General features: G+C 47.8%; 1 protein-coding gene across 2 annotated transcripts in view; it reads right to left on the bottom strand.

The window, feature by feature from the left end:
* Positions 1–16,413, bottom strand: part of LOC100673190 (signal-regulatory protein beta-1-like) — a 54,290-nt gene that overhangs the window by 14,035 nt on the left and 23,842 nt on the right. The window contains exons 2-5 of one of the 2 annotated variants that reach the window (XM_064275884.1): positions 8,157–8,528; positions 3,988–4,302; positions 3,038–3,367; positions 93–201 (exon numbers count right to left, since the gene is read on the bottom strand). In XM_064275884.1, the coding sequence (XP_064131954.1) occupies positions 95–201; positions 3,038–3,367; positions 3,988–4,302; positions 8,157–8,528 (1,124 nt within the window). In that variant the 3' untranslated portion in view covers positions 93–94. The remainder of the gene's footprint in view (positions 1–92; positions 202–3,037; positions 3,368–3,987; positions 4,303–8,156; positions 8,529–16,413) is intronic. The other variant, XM_023550103.2, reaches the window with a different exon arrangement.

The following is a 16,413-nucleotide window of genomic DNA, read 5'->3' as shown; positions in this document are numbered from 1 at the left end:
TCCTGGGCTGGTCCTCCTTGATGACTTTGCCCCTTTGGGATATACATCGGACTGCCCTCCTCCCTGAAGCCTGAGTTTCTCCCAAAACTTACAGTCAGACCCTCTGTTTCCTGTAGACATAGACGGCAGAGACACCAACGACAAGCAGCGCCTTGAGGCCTAGAAGGAGACCTCCAAGGAGCAGGAATGGAGTTGACATCTCTGGAAGTCAACAGGCAAGAGGCACCATTAAAGAAGGCACACAGGAGTCCCCTTATTCCATCTGAGGCTCCCTGTGCCCACAGATGCTCTGAAGACTTTGAATCTATGTTCTGCCCGTCCTCATTCTCACTTACTTTCTCAGTGGCCAAGAGAGAAGGGGTGAGGAGAACATATACTCAGTGGCATCTATAAAAGTGTTATCTGCTTTACTTACTTGATCCTCATGAGCCTGTGGGACAGATATTATTATCCCCAGTCTGATGAGGAAACTGAGGCTCCAAGAGTTTATGGAGGGTCACAAGATGAATGGGATTCAATCTTTGGGATGTCCATCACTGTAGCCCCTTAGGATGGCCCCATAAACCCTGTTTTTGGAGTCAAGTCCAACCTCACAGTCATGGAAATGAATGTCAATGCTGCAGGCAAGGCTTTGAGGAGAGGTTTCAGTGCAAGAGCTTCAGCACCAAGGAGCTGAAGAGCCGTCAGGGTGGCCTGACCTAATGAAACCTGCTGGCTTGAAGCACCCTCCTAAGTCAAGGAAACACAGTCTCAGGCTTGGGAGGTGCCTCACACATGATCTAGTCCACCTGGCCCCAGAGCAGGTGTTGCCTGAACTCTTTCCGTTGGACACAGAAAGTTGGATCTGTGGAAGCATACTTTTAGATTGTTCATATTTTTCTAATGAGTAGTTTTTGCTTTTAAAATTAAACAAATAGAGATAGTAAACAATTCTTTTTTTTTAATAAATAAGGTAATGCTGGTGCCTCCTTAAAGAAGGAGTAGAGACCTCCCCATTTGTTACTGCTGGGGTATTGGAGGACAAGTCTTAGCTGAGTCACTTTCCAGAACTTTATCTCAGTTGAAGAGAGCTGCGTTGCTCAAGGTCACGTCTCCTTCTAGGGGGCAACTGAATCCAACAAACAGGCTGAATTGAAATATACAGGCTCAGTCCCAGCTCCTCAATTTGAAACAACTCTAAAAGTCCATCCTAGCTCTACAGCCCTCTGTAGCAATGGCCAAGTCTTTGGTTTTTCAACTGCAATTGTGGTTCCATTACAGTTCAATGTCCTTCCCCTAGTTCTGCTTTCTATACCCTCTCATGTGTATTGATCCTCACAGCACTCCCCAATGACCTTCCTGCATTCTTAGATCCATTTTGGAGTCTGTTGACCAGGGAAGCTGACCTATTTGTATTGGTCTGGGAGTGGTCTGAAAAGTAGACTCTAAAATGCAAATCTAGAATTGGATCACTCATGTTGAAAGGGACTTATGTCCCTCTGAAAATAGACCATATGTTGAAGTCCTAGCCCCTATTGCATGTAAATGTGGTTTCATTTGGAAAGAGTCTTTGCAGATGTAATCAAGTTAAGATGAGTTCATACTGGATTAGGATGGGCCCTAAATCCAATGACTTAGTGTCCTCATAAGGAGAGAGAGATTCAGAGACACAGAGACACAGAGGCACAGAGGGCCATGTGATCATAGAGGCAGAGGTTGCAGTGATGCCACTACAATCCAAGGAATGGCAAGGATTGCTGGCAACCACCAAAAGCTAGAACTAGGCAAAGAATTCCTCTCTAGAGCCTTAAGGTGGAACATGGCCCTGCCAACAACTTGATTACAGATTTCTAGCTTCCAGAACTCTGAGAGAACAAATTTCTCTTGTTTTAAGCCACGTAGTTGGTGACAATTTGTTACTGTAGCCCTAGGAATTGAATACGACCCATTAGCTGGCTGGCAACAAAGACTCTATCATTAATGGTAAGAGGAGCCTGGGTTGATGCTGTTATTAAAATTTTCACCAGTAGTGAACTGGAATGGTATATGCCAGAAGAAGGAAATGCCCCAACATCAGGCATTTGAAGAATTGTTGGGAAATGGTAATTATAAATTATAAGGACTATGAAATTGGATGGGTGTAGCTGGAGGATCATTCCTTTGGAGAAAGACAACGAAAAGGTGAGAGTAATTAATCTGCTTTTTTTTTTTTTTAAAAGCAAACCATGAAAGCTAGAGGACTTCTTAGCAGCACAGTAGATTCTTACCTGCAGGAACCAGAGAGCAGAAAATCCCAAGGACTGGGCCAAGGACAGAATTATAAGAGGTGCAGAGCTACAGAGGAGGTTGAATGCATTCTCAACCTCCAAGGGTCTGCTATGCTAAGGGCAGGCCTGCTATGCAAACTGAAGGGTCAGAGGTTCCAACCTACCAGCTGTTCTGCAAAAGAAAGATGTGGCAGTCTGCTTCCATAAAGATTTACAGTCTTGAGACCCCTATGGGCAGCTCTACTCTCTTCTACAGGGTTACTATGAGTCAGAGTCAACTCAACGGCAATGGGTTTGGTTTTGGATTAGGTTACTCTATAATGAGGATGAGTGAAGGCGCCCTTGTGGGGCAAATGTTAAGCCTTGGCTGTTAACCAAAAGATCACTGGTGTGAATGCACCCAGAGGCTCCATAGGAGAAAAATCTGGTGATCCACTCCTGTAAAGATTACAGCCTAGAAAACCCTATGGTGCAGTTCTAGTCTGTCACATGGGATCACTATGAGTTGAAATCGAGTCAATGGCACGTAACAACAGAAACCAACCCAGTGCTGTTGAGTCTACTCATAGCGACCCTGTAGGACAGAGTAGAACTGCACCACAGGGTTTCCAAGGAGCGCCTGGTGGATTTGAACTGCCGACCCTTTGGTTAGCAGCCGTACCACTTAACCACTATGCCACCAGAGTTTCCAACAACAGAAAGCATGATGTCTATTTCAACATTAAAACAATAAAAATAAAATTAAGATACACTTTAAAAATAAGCCAGGTCGGGTGGAGTGGAGGCCTCACCAGGGGATGGCTCTGTGGTCTGGTCCTTCGAGGGGGCAGTGAACTTCAGGGTCAGGCTTTTCGTGACTGCTGGCTGCCCATCATGCACCACCTGGCAGGTGAGCACCACATCCTTCCTGTGGGCAGATGAGTTCACCAGGATCCAGCTCTTCAGGTTATAGGTCCCATCCTTGTCCTCAGTGGGGATCGAGGCTGAATCTGTTCGGGACAGATTTCCGTTCTCCAACCAGGTCAGCTCTAGGCTCTTGGGGTAGAACTTCTTCACCTGGCAGGTGACGTTCACTTGGTTCCCTTGAATGGGGAGTTGGGTAACCTCCAAGGTGGGCGGAACTGAAACAGCAGGGCAAAAAATCTGATCTTATGGAACACACAGATTAAGGGGCGGGGGTGTCAATAGTGGCCCCACTGTCATGGCAAGGGATAACCGGGGGCAGTGCTATGCATGCAGTAGGTGCTCAAACAATATACATCCTCTTTGCATAATGGATAAAATCACTACGCACAGTGCCTGGAACACGGTAGATGCTCAAGAAATGATAGCTCATATAAGGGTAATAATGAGTGAAAGCAACAAGCACAATGCCTTGCATGAAGTTGGAACATAATAATGTTGGCAAAATAAATAAAATCACCAAGCACGTAGGGGCTTAGCATGTAGTTGGTGCTCAGTAATTGCCATTGCTATTGGTAAAACAAATGAAACTAACTAACACTGTGCTTGGCACATGGAAGGTGTTGAACTGGAAGCTCCCATTAAAATAATAAGTGAAAGTGCTGAGCAGTGTGACTGACACATTGTAGGTTTGTTTATGGTAATTAGGAGGGACTATTTTTTTTTTTTTTTTTTTTAGGAATTGGATTCCAGGTAGTTCAAGCCCTGTAGCAAACCCAGAGGGAGCAGCAGGCTTGGGGCTGGGTGGGGGTCTGGGCTGGTTGTGAGTGTCATCTACCTCGGATGGTCTCAGACAAGTTGGCTGTCCCACGAAGAGAGCCCTGCAAGGTACTGTGGGCCACCTCACAGATGACCTGACCGTGGACGTCCTCTCGGGTCAGCGTCACCTGGGTCCTGCTGGAGACATTGTAGGAGACGCTGTCGCCCGGCGGGACCACGTTGGTCTGGAGGACTGGGAGCTCATTCCCATTTTTGTACCACTTCAGGGTGACATCTCTGGGGGAGAAGCCATGGGACTCGCAGGTGAAGTTCACTGTCTGCTCAGGTGTGGTCCTCACTGAAGGGCCCAATACCACTGGGGGAGAGGGCTTGGCTACAAGGGGGAGCATTTGTAAACAAGAACCATCATTGCATCGTCACCGTGAACAATAAGCATGTGACACTGCTCAAACTATTCATGCTTATTATTTTCTAATCCTACTAATAATGCTGGGAAGGAGGGGTCACCGTCCTCACCTCACAGAGCCAGAAACAAAGGTTCAGAGAGGTGAAGGGACCTGACCGAGGACAGACAGTGAGTGGTGGGGCTAACATGGGATTCTAGGCCTGAGTCCAAAGTCCACTTTCTTTTCCCTGCACTGGGTGATTTCCCCAACGGTCTCAGCCCTGGAGCAAGTCTCATTCTTTGTATTAACCATTCCTACCTGGCCTCACCCAGAAACCTTCCCATGTCAGAGAAAGCATTTATAGAAGTAAATGAAGGGGAAGAAGTGCAGAGTTGGATCAGAAGAAAGGGGGATCGAGACTGATCAGCCACTGGCTTTGTGACCGCCACACGTCCCAGCTTCCCCGTTTGTAAAATGGTACCATAAGCATTCTCCCAGGGCTGGTCAGGATCAAATGAGCCAGCATTTCTGCTCTGGGCAAAGCACAGGAGGTGCTTAACAGAAATAAAACACAAACAAACAAACAAAAAACACAGACCAGACTTCATTTACATCCAGAGATCCCTTTCTTTTAGGTGTTTATTATTTCATACTTTTCATTCTTTCCACCCACATTCCTGCAGGGCCGAATCTGTGCCAAGCCTGGAAATTGAAAGGAGGGGGCAGAGAAATATTTTTCTGAACCTGGGGTCTTCCATAGGGTCAGTTTTAGGTGGGAAATGGATATCACTGAGTGCTGAGAAAGCCCAAAGAGGGCTTAACTATTAATTACAAGAGACACACAGACAGGGATACAAAGTCCAACAGCACATTTGGTGCCCTGAAAGCTTCCAGGAGTGGAAGAATCAGAAGAACCAGGGCAGTCTATCCCTGTGGTCGGGTCTCCATGGAGTGCCTTTGGGGTCTTCAAATCTTAATTATTACCCAAATTTATGTGCCAGGAAATAATACAAATATTTGGATTTTGAATATATGACTTGCCTCCTAACACCCATGGAACATTTTAGGGCACAGTATTTAAGGAGGGTGGCACTTGAATAAGTCAAGTCATGAGAACACCAGCTTTCTGGATATCCATAAAAGCATGACATGGTTAGAAGCTGGGGAAAAGGACATGAAAAGAGAGAGTGGAGGGAGAGGGCAGGCTGTCTCATTATTAGGGGGAGAGTAATTGGGTAGCAAGGTGTATATGGGTTTTTGTGTGAGAGACTGACAATTTGTAAACTTTCACGGAAAGTACAATAAAAATTATTAAAAAAAAAAAATTCAAATTCATGAAAAAAGACCAGACATACTGGTCCCACAGAGAACCCCTGAGACTATGGCCTCAGATACTATGCTAACTCAGAACTGAAACTACTCCCAAGGCCCACTTTTCAGAGAAAGACTAGAGAGGTCTATGAACAATAACACATGTGAGGTATGTGCTTCTTAGCTCAATCAAATATATGAGACCAAATGGGCAACTCCTGCCCAAAAGCCAGACAAGAAGGCAGGAAGACACAAGAAATGGACAAATGGACACAGGGAACCCGAGGTGGAAAGGGGAAGAGTGCTGTCACACTGTGGGGATTGCAACCAATGTCACAAAACAATACGTGTATAAATTTTTGAATGAGAAACTAACCTGAGCTACAAACTTTCACCTAAAGCATGATAAAATTGAAAAAAGAAAAAACAAAATACTAGAAATGAAAAAAAAAAAAAGAAAGCATGACATGGGATGGCCCTTGGCCATTTACTGAGAGTGTCCAGGTCCTGATGCCCGGCTGATCACTCCAGCCCCTCAGCTCTTTCATCCCCTCGCCAGCCCTGTGCACTAGACAACATGATGAGATGTCTCTTTTAGGAACAGGTTCAACATATCCTGCACTGTCTGCAGTATCTGTAGGATCTGGTTGCAAAGTGAGCCCCTCCTCACCCTGCGGTACGTTTTTTTTTAATGCATATTGCAGCTAAACAGAATAATACAAGATTTTAAAAGGAGAGGGCTAGAGCTTTCTCCACACTTTGACAAGCACAGCGGGGTGTGGCAGAGAGCAGGGCAGCACCCCTTCTCATCCTGGCCATCACTTGGGAAGACAGCGTGGCAGAGAGGTACGGGCACTCACTAGGAGTTAGCAGCGCTGCATCAGGGTTGAGTTACTTGCCACTGTGACTACTTCCACAAGAGAAAGGGACACACCATCTGGGAACCTTGGTGTCTGCACCTGTAATGTCTGTAAATCAAGACAAAGCCTCCTTCCCTGCCTGTGTCCAGGGTTGTGGGGAAACTCAGCTGCTGCGTCTGGGAGGGATTCTAGCCCTATCCACCTAAACTAAACTACCCACACTCTCTGATCCAGCAGTGCCACCCCCGGTGGATGCCCTGCTTGAGGAGGACAATGCAGGTGCAGGTCACCCCTGGCAGCACAGTGTAAATAGCTGGACACTGGGGACAGCCGATGCATCCATCCACAGGAGACTGTAAAATAAGTGCTGACACATCCCTACGATGGGGCGTTCTGCAGTCCTTAAAAACAATGGAGAAGCTCTGTATGTACTGCAACGGCCTACACAGAGTGATCTGGCTTAAGTTAGACAGAGGCTTTGCAGTCGCCTGTGGGCCTCAGGGTCTGAGTGCGAGGGGCATTCTCGACCTTTGGGAAATTGATGAGAAGCAGCACTGCTGGCTCCTGCTTAAAATTGGGTTCAAGGGGCTTTTATTTAGGACCTACTTTGTGCCAGGCTCTTCTGCAGACAGGGCATCTAACGGCAGAGCAGCAAGGAGCCTGGTTTGGAACCAGATCTTGGTTTGGGTACAGATCCCACCACTAACTCACCCTGTGAGCATGGTCAGGACCCTGTTGTCTCCCATCCTCAAGGGCCCTATCGGTAGGTGGGGGATGGGCTGGATGGTGTCTAAAGGTCCCTCAGGGCTGACATCGAGGATCCAGGAGTTGGGAAGTGGATTCTGGGCCTCTGGCAGAAAACCCCAAAGAAGCATGTTCTTCCCTGCCTCAGCTGGGTAACTCCTAAGTCACCCACATGGTGACCCTCGTACCCGGGGTAAGGGGCATTCTGAGATGACCAGCCTGGCTCCAAGCCTCTGCGCCCAGTGGGTGTGTCAGTTCTGAATCACTGGGTTTTCCCAACAGAGCCCTCTGCCAACCCAGCCCTCTCAGCATCTCCCCCAACCAGGGCTCTCAGATCAAACAGTGAGTCTCTGCCTCTTAGGACCTTCTGCTCAGTGTGACGTTTCTGAAGACTAAATAAAGAAACTCACACCCACTCTCTGCCCTGGACCGACCCTCTCCTCCTTGGAGGGGAAGAGAACGGAAGCTTCGTTTGAGGAGAGCTTTCGCCTGCCTTGTTCCTTACTGTTTCCAATGACAGCAGAGCCTGGCACACAGTAGGTCCTCTGCAAGTGTTTGTCGAGTAAGAGAAGACCCAACCACGATACAGGGTAAGAATCTGGTGGCAGGAGGTGAGGTTTCTCCCTGTGACTGGGCAAGTCACACAAACTGTCAGTTTTCCTCATTTGCAGGGACCAGATTGGGAAAGGCAAGGGGAGCCAGGCTGACTAGGTTTCTAGACTTTTCTCCACCTTTTATCAGCTGTGAGGCCTTGAGCAAATAGCAAGCCCTCTAGGCCCCAGCTCCATGATCTGTAAAAAGGGTTAGGTGACCATGAGTATAAACACCCACCATCACACCTGATACTTAGTTGTTGCTCAAAGAGCAGAGGGTGTTATTACTGAGTTGTGGTCACACACCAGGGGGAGGAGGCCCACAGTACTCACCACTCACAGTCACCTGTGTCCCAGGACCAGACTTAAACTCCACGTTTTCAGGGCTCCCCTTCCTGAACTTGACACAGAAGTAGGTGCCGGCGTCTGCTGGGGTGATGTTCCTGATGCGGATGGAATAGTCCGTGTTACCTCTTATTGTCTGGTCTGTAACATTTGTTACTCGGGGGAAGAGGCGTACGCGGTCTACGCCTCCTTGGAAACTGTAGACTAATTGCCGATCTGGTCCATTCCCCTTGAACCACTGGACGGGACCCACGGGTTGTGGAGAGGAGACAACGCAGGATAGAGTGACCGCCTCTCCAGCCGCAACTGACACCAATGTCTCACGCTGAGTCACCTGCAGCTCCTGCTCACCTGTCACTCCTGCAGGAAAACAGGCTGTTATTCATCCTGCGGGATCCTGTTTTCTCAGGTGTTTATCAGCAACAACTTCTGCTGACTGAGTGCAGACCATGAGCTGGGCTTGTGCTCAGCATGTCTCATGTACTATCTCATGGAATCCTCACCACAAGCCTCACCAGGAGACTGCATGACAAATGGGGAAACTGAGGCACACAGTGTTTAATGACCTGGCAGATGTGGGTGTGGACCCCGTCTGAGTGGAGCCCTGAGCCCTCTCTGGAAGAGTCCTGTCTGAGCTGGGCTGTCTGGTTCAAATCTGGGTTTACCAGGAAGAAAGGGACCCTGGTAAGGAGACTGGGGGAGGAGGGAAGGACATAGCCAGGACGATGAATGGGCAGGAGGATGATGAAGGGGAAGAAGAACGTTGTTGTGAGATGTGTAGGGACCGAGGGAGAACAGCCCAGGGCCTGATTCTGAATACAGTGGTGGCGAGGGGAGACAGACCACAAGGACCAGAGAGAAACAGAGAGAGGGAGCCTGCCAGACAGACAGACAGACAGAGAGAAGCAGAAAGACACACACAGAGAGAAAGGCAGACAGAGACAGAATGAGAGGGTGAGGTGGAATGGAGGAAAAGGAGAGAATGAGCCAGACAGAGACAAGGAGTGGTGACAGTCTGGTGTGCGGGGTGACAGTGATCCAGTCCTAGCCTGAGCTCTCCACTGCCCTGTGATGTGCCACTGGGCAAGTCCTGCCGCGACCTAGGCCCCTTTGCCTCGCATATCAGCCAGGGTTGCAACAAATGCCCTGAGCAGCCCATTCTGGCTCTGCCATGGGCAGGAGAGAGATCTTGTGGATTTCCCCCATCCCTGTGGGCCTGGCACTGCCCCGCCAGCAGGGGCAGACATCCAAGGGAAGGGAGGGCCAGAGATCCCAGTGTGCCCTCACTGGGCTAGCCCAGGGCCTGAGAACAGGTCTCATCCACCTGTCCCTCTTCCTGTCTCTTTCCCCCTTCCCAGCCTCTCCCCAGCCTGGCTCCTGGGCCAGGGATCACCTTTGGGACCAGGTTCTCATGGCAGGTGAGCAGAGTCTCAGAGAGGCAGCCTTGTCTTCACAGGATGGGGGGAGAAGCTAGGACCCACGGAGGCAGGGGCACTGCCAGCATCACCCAGCCTACAGTGGTGTGGCTGGTGCCGGAGGTGTGAGAGACACAGGGAGGTACAGGCGCACCGTGGCAGAGACAAGAAGCAAACCAGCGACATCAGAGGCAGCACTGCAGCTGCCAACAACAGTGAGCCAGGCACATTCCCGGTGGGTCAGAATTTCAGCATCAGAGACAGGACAAACTAGAAATACTGTTTGGAAGAAGGATAGACTCTGGGGTAAGTGGGCGGGGTGAGGACCTGGGCTCCCTTCTCAGCGAGCCTAGTGCCCACCATCTCTGAGCATCATCATCTATAAAGTGGGGGACCTGCATCTACCTCCTGGTTACTCCTGAGGACTGCATGGCCCAGTAGTCCACACTGCCCGCCGCGTTTGGTGGTGGTGGCCACCTTCTGGCTCCTGTCCCACTGTTATCATCACATAGATGCATTATTTATGTTTGATTTTCTCTCCATCATCATATCCCCCCAATAGCTTGTAAGATCCATGAGGCACTGTTTCCACCCCCTTGCCTGGAACAGTGTCTGACAAAATACTGAAAAAAACCAGGAGCCGTTGAACTGATTCAGACTCACGGCAACCCCACATGTGTCAGAGTAGACCTGTGCTCCACAGGGTTTTCATGGCTGAGTTTTTGGAAGTAGATCGATCACCAGGCTCTTCTTCTGAGGTGCCTCTGGGTAGATTCAAACCATTAACCTTTCAGTTAGCAGTTGAGTGTATTAACTGTTTTACCATCCAGGCACACAATAAACCAAAGAAAACCTGTTGCCATTGGTCCGATTCATAGTGACTCCATGTGTGCAGAGTAGATCTGTGCTCCAAAGGCTCTTCAAGGCTGTAAATTTTTGGAAACAGATTGCCAAGCCTTTCTTCTTAGGTACCTCTGGGTGGGTTCAAACTGCCAGCCTTTCAGATAGTTGTAGAGTGCTTAACTGTGCACCGCCCAGGGACTCCAGGCACATACACTAGGCCCTCAGTACATATATGCTGCAGGAATGCATGAATGAATGGATGAGTGAGGGGTTGTGCTTGTTCCGTTGTCCTGGGCAAATCCCGCCTCTGAACCTCTCCGCTTATCTGTGAAATGGAGCTAAGGTTGGCATTTCCAGGAGACAGTGCAAGCCTGGAGCCTGGGCTAAGTGGCTCACAGATCGAGTGTAGTAACTGGCAGTTATTATTATTCTTATCAATAACACCACTCTGGCTGTGAGTCAGCAGTCAGTGCAGCGAGAGGGGAGCCGCAGAGTCCACAATCTTCAAAAAGTTGGGAAAAGTTCAAATGGCCAATGATAGGGAACAGCTAAGTGAATTATGGCCTAACCCCTACGTGGAATTATAAGCAGCCATAAAAAGTCATCGCCATGAAAACCATGGTAAATATAGACATTTTTATTGTATAATTTTAAATAATATTGTGATTACACAGATAAAAGATGTTCATTGCAGAGCATCTAGAGAAAACAAAAAAGCACAAAAAGAAAACGATAATCTCATACAATATCATCAAAGGCAACTGTAGTTAAAACATGAGTGAAAATGTATAGTATAGGCAATACATTATAATTTCTATAATACCTTGCAGTTGTTATATACATATCATCCCATCAGGTGACTAAGGATATGTGCAAACGTCTAACTTCATTCATTCAGGTGTTCTTATAAAAAGGAAGAATTGAGAGTAACTTAACATCCAAAGAAAGGCTAATTGATCCCATGGCAGTGAGTCCACAGGATGGCCAAGTCTACAGCCATGAAAATTGACAGTGTAGACTTGTAATGATCATCGTGGAAATACAGTACAAGAATACCGTTGGTTGCCAAGTGATATAAAAACAAACAAACCCGTTGCCATCGAGTCGATTCTGACTCATACTGACGCTATAGGGCAGAGTAGAACTGCCCCATAGGGTTTCCAAGGAGTGAGGGGTGGATTCAAACTGCCAACGTTTTAATTAGAAGCCTGAGGTCTTAACCGCTGTGCAACCAGGGCTCCCCAAGTGCTATGTTCCGTGTGATCCCAAACTTCTATTTTTTTTAATGAATGTTAGTTAGCAGCCTGAGCTCTCAGTCATTGCCCCACCGGGGCTCCATATGACATTAAGAATTAAAAAAAAAAAAAGGATGATTAATTCTGAGTAGTAGATTCATAAGGGATTTTGCTCTTGTTTATTTTTTCTGTTTAGATAAAGTGTGCACAACTCACACAATAAGAAAAGAGGAAGGAAAAACTGTGTTTTCAGCATGAGCATGACTGTAAAATAAAGCTATTAACTATTTTATCCTGTATGTATAAATTACATACACAATACAATGCTATAATTACACACACATAATTTTATATGTATAAAGTACAAATAAAACTATGTGAATAAGATGCGTATAGTTTTATTTTACAAATATGTATATAATATACGCACCCACAAGTATATAAACAACTACAAGGTATTAAATTATAACCTATTACCTGTACTGTGCATGGAACTTCTTTGGATCATGAATCTAAAACTCATGGAAGTTTTTCTTTTTTCCCTTCTACTTTGGGTATTTTTCTGATTTTCTAAACTGGATGACCATTAAACAATGTTCTAGAATCTCATTTTGTTTCTGTAGAAAGCTGTGCAGATACGTGTGTTCCTTGTGTGTTTACTGTCTGAATGAGCTGTCCCGAGTTTCTGTGTCTTGCTCACTGCATTTCCCTAGCTCCTGATAGGGGGTTTGGCACAGAGTAGGTGCTCCATGAGTATCTGCTGACTGACCAACCACTGAATGTACAGAGAAAAGGGTCTAGAATGGAAAAACGCCTAAATGTTTCAGTGTGTTGCCTTTGGGAAGTGGGACAGGGAGGACGGCAGGTTTTCTTTTCATATCTTTTATTTTGTAGTTAAAAATATATTAAAGTCTTTTTTTTTTTTCCTCATCGTGAGCATTTATTGCTTTTCGGAAAAAATCAAACTAATGAAATAAAACACTTGACAAATGGGAGGAGTCAGCAAAGTGGATGGTGACAGCCCCTCTATTTGTTGTAGAGAAACCAGTGTCAACAGGATGCTGGGCGCCCACAGCAGAGGACCAGTCAGGACTTCATTCCTGGAGCCCACTGTGCGCCAGGCACTGCGCTAAGGGCTGTGAAGTGGCTATGGTCCCTGCCCTCATGGAGCTGACGTGCCAGCTGGGGAGACAGAGGTTGAGGAAACAATTTGAATGATTACATTTGGAAGGAGCCCCCAGCCCCCATAGCCATGTGGCTCTTGCTGAGGTCTTGACCCCCATCTCATGCCCCCTTCCTGTAAGACACTGAGCTCCCCCCACCCCATTTTCCTTCCTTTTCCTCAAATAGGCCAAGTGGGGAGGACCACCTGCAAATGCTGCTGAGAGATGCAGTCAGATGGGACCTGACAGTACACAATACTGGGGAAGTCAGCACAACATAATGAAAGCAAGGACATGGAAGCTTCATAGACACATCCAACTCCCTGAGGGACTGAATTATTGGGCTGAGGGCTGGTGACCATGGTCTCGGGGGACATCTAGCTCAATTGGCATAACATAGTGTATAAAGAAAATGTTCTACATTCTTCTTTGGTGAGTAGCGTCAGGGGTCATAAAAGGTTGTGAGCGGCCAACTACTGGTCCCACCCCATCTGGAGCAAGGGAGAACAAAAAACCCAAAGACACAAGGGAAAAATTACTCCAAAGTACTAATGGACCACAACTACCACAGCCCCCACTAGACTGAGTCCCGCACAACAAGATGGTGCCCGGCTACCACCACTGACTGCTCTGACAGGGATCACAATAGAGAGTTCCAGACAGAGCTGGAAAAAATGCGGAACAAAATTCTAACTCACAAAAAGAGACCAGGCCTTAAGAGGAACCCAAGGTTGAGAAGGGAGAGTGTTGACATGTCGTGGGGTTATTAACCAATGTCATAAAACAACACGTGTACTAACTGTTTAATAAGAAACTAGTTTGTTCTGTAAACTTTCATCTAAAGTACAATTAAAAACAAACAAACAAACCAGACTTACTGGTCTGACAGAGACTGGAGAGACCTCAAAAGTATGGCCCCTGGACACCCTTTTTTAACACAGTACTGACATCACTCCAGAGGTTCACCCTTCAGCCAAAGATTAGACAGGCCCATAAAACAAAATGAGACTAAATGGGCACACCAGTCCAGGAACAAGGACGAGAAAGCAGGAGGGGACAGGAAAGCTGGTAGGGGGGAACCTAGGGTCGTGAAGGGGAGAGTGATGACATGTCATGGGGTGGGCAACCAATGTCACAAAACAATATGTGTATTAATTGTTTAATGAGAAACTAATTTGCTCTGTAAAACTTCATCTAAAGTACAATTTAAAAAAAAAAAAGCTGGGGGCTGAGAAGTGACCATCAGGCTTCGGAAAATGTGTTTGATGCAGTGATCCTGTGAGAGCTGGACCTCGACGGGTCTGTCTTATTTGTCTGGGTCTTGGAAGTTTTTCAGCTTCAACAGGGTGCAGCCTTACCACTTTTCTATTGCTCATTTTAGTGGAAAATATTTTAGTTTTCCTTCTCTGAGAGGTTTCTGCCTTATACAGGTTCTAGCTTTCTCAGGTTTTACTGTATATATGTGTTCTGCAATGGGCATTTTTGGCTTTTGAGATTTAAAAAGATTACAACAATTTTTATAAGTGAAAAAATAAGCATGGATACTTTTTCCAACGCGAAAGAAAAAACCAACTTAGAGCCAAAACAAAATTCTTCAGAGTCTGTCTTATCTGGGGCACAGAGAACAAGCTGAAATTGTCCTTCCCAAGAATCAGCCTTGTCCAGGATGGAGCTCCCTGTCGCTTGTATGAACGGGAAAGCAATGGGTAGCAAGGTGACCGCTCTCAGCCGGCCCACGAGCCAGCCGGGCCAGGGGCCAAGGAAGAGTAGGCCACCGTCGCAGGGGCCAAAGAAACAGGCTGGAGGCCACCCCTCAGGTTTCTACAAACTCAAGGAGCCCAGGTGCATGGAAGTCTGCAGTAGAGCTTGGCAGTGCCCAGCACTCAGCATCCTAAGATGGCCAGAATGACACCTCACCCAGCACCCACAGCAGGGGTAGCTTGGCACCCACCCTTCCCCGACCACAGTCATTATCCACATGCCCGGGGGCTTATCATCATGAGCATGGCAGCACCTCGTCACGTGTTACCTTTCATAGCTTTTGGATTGTGATTAGTGGCTGTGTGTGAGTGTGTAGAGCAGGAGTGTGCAAAGTACACATGCACATAAGTGTGCTGAGTGTGTGTAAAAGAGTATACAGGCAGAACAAAATATAGTACAGGAGTGTGCAAAAGGACATGTGAACACAAGAATGTGTGAAAGAAAATGCAACAGGATGCAATGTAGGAGTGTGCAAAAACATACACGCGAGCGTGCTGAGTATGCATGAAAGAGTGCGCACACAGGAGAGACATTGGATGCCAGTGTGCACACATGTGCACGAGTGTGTGGAGCAGCGTGAGCACACGTACACACGGTAGTGTGTAGGCATGTGAGCATGTGTGTACAGCAGTGTGCAACAGTGCAGTACAGAAGCGTGTCCAAACGGGGGCCAGTGAACAGGGCATGCAGGGGTGCGAGTCATGTAAAGACAGTCTCTGAAGCTGGCTGGCCTGGGTGTGCCTGAGTGTGTCAGTGGGAGTGAGAGGGTGTGCGAGAGTGTGTCTGTGCCCGAGGTGATGAACACCTGTTGGGGGCGTGAGCATGTGGGTGTGTGTGAATGTGTGGGTGAAAGAGTGACCACAGGAGTAGTATGCGAGTGAGTCATGTGTGCACAAGTGTGCGTGTGTGTGAGGGGTGGAGAGTGATGTGGGCACAACTGTGGATGTGTGTGAGGGGTGGAGAGTGATGTGTGCACAAGTGTGGATGTGTGTGAGGGGTGGAGAGTGATGTGTGCACAAGTGTGGATGTGTGTGAGGGGGTGGAGAGTGATGTGTGCACAAGTGTGGATGTGTGTGAGGGGGTGGAGAGTGATGTGTGCACAAGTGTGGATGTGTGTGGGGGTGGAGAGTGATGTGTGCACAAGTGTGGATGTGTGTGAGGGGGTGGAGAGTGATGTGTGCACAAGTGTGGATGTGTGTAAGGGGTGGAGAGTGATGTGTGCACAAGTGTGGATGTGTGTGGGGGTGGAGAGTGATGTGTGCACAAGTGTGGATGTGTGTGAGGGGTGGAGAGTGATGTGTGCACAAGTGTGTGTGTGTGTGAGGGGGTGAAGGGAGCGTGTTGAGGGTGTAGGTGAGATGGGAGTGGGTGTATATGTGTGTACAGATGTGAGGTGCATGTACCCAGATAAGTACTGGGGGTAGGGGTGGGCCCATTGTTTGTGTACACCCTCGTGTGCCAAGGCATTCATGCCCATCTGTGAACTGCCTGGCGTGGTTGAGTTTGCCATAGGAGTGTCCACATGCAATGAGTGTGTGAGGAGAAAGAGGAGGAAGGGACATCCCCTCAAGTCCCAGCAGCTGCTGGTGGGCAAAACCCTGTGCAACACCTGGTACAGGGTCCTGCCCTTGATAGGAGGCGCAAACCTTTACTGAGCACCTACTGTGTGCTTACCCAGAACACAGCAGCTGTGAGCAGGTTTTGCTGAAAATGCCCTGCTAAAGTCACAACCCCAAGGAAGTATGCAGAGGGTGCTTGGGGCTGGATACAAAGGGAGCTGCAAGGGGTGGGTGGCCATGTGGACTCCACAATTCCTAAGTGGGGAGCT

This window comes from Loxodonta africana, chromosome 24 (assembly GCF_030014295.1).
Source record: "Loxodonta africana isolate mLoxAfr1 chromosome 24, mLoxAfr1.hap2, whole genome shotgun sequence".
NCBI classification, from domain to species: domain Eukaryota; kingdom Metazoa; phylum Chordata; class Mammalia; order Proboscidea; family Elephantidae; genus Loxodonta; species Loxodonta africana.
This window is presented reverse-complemented; position numbering and strand designations above follow the sequence as displayed.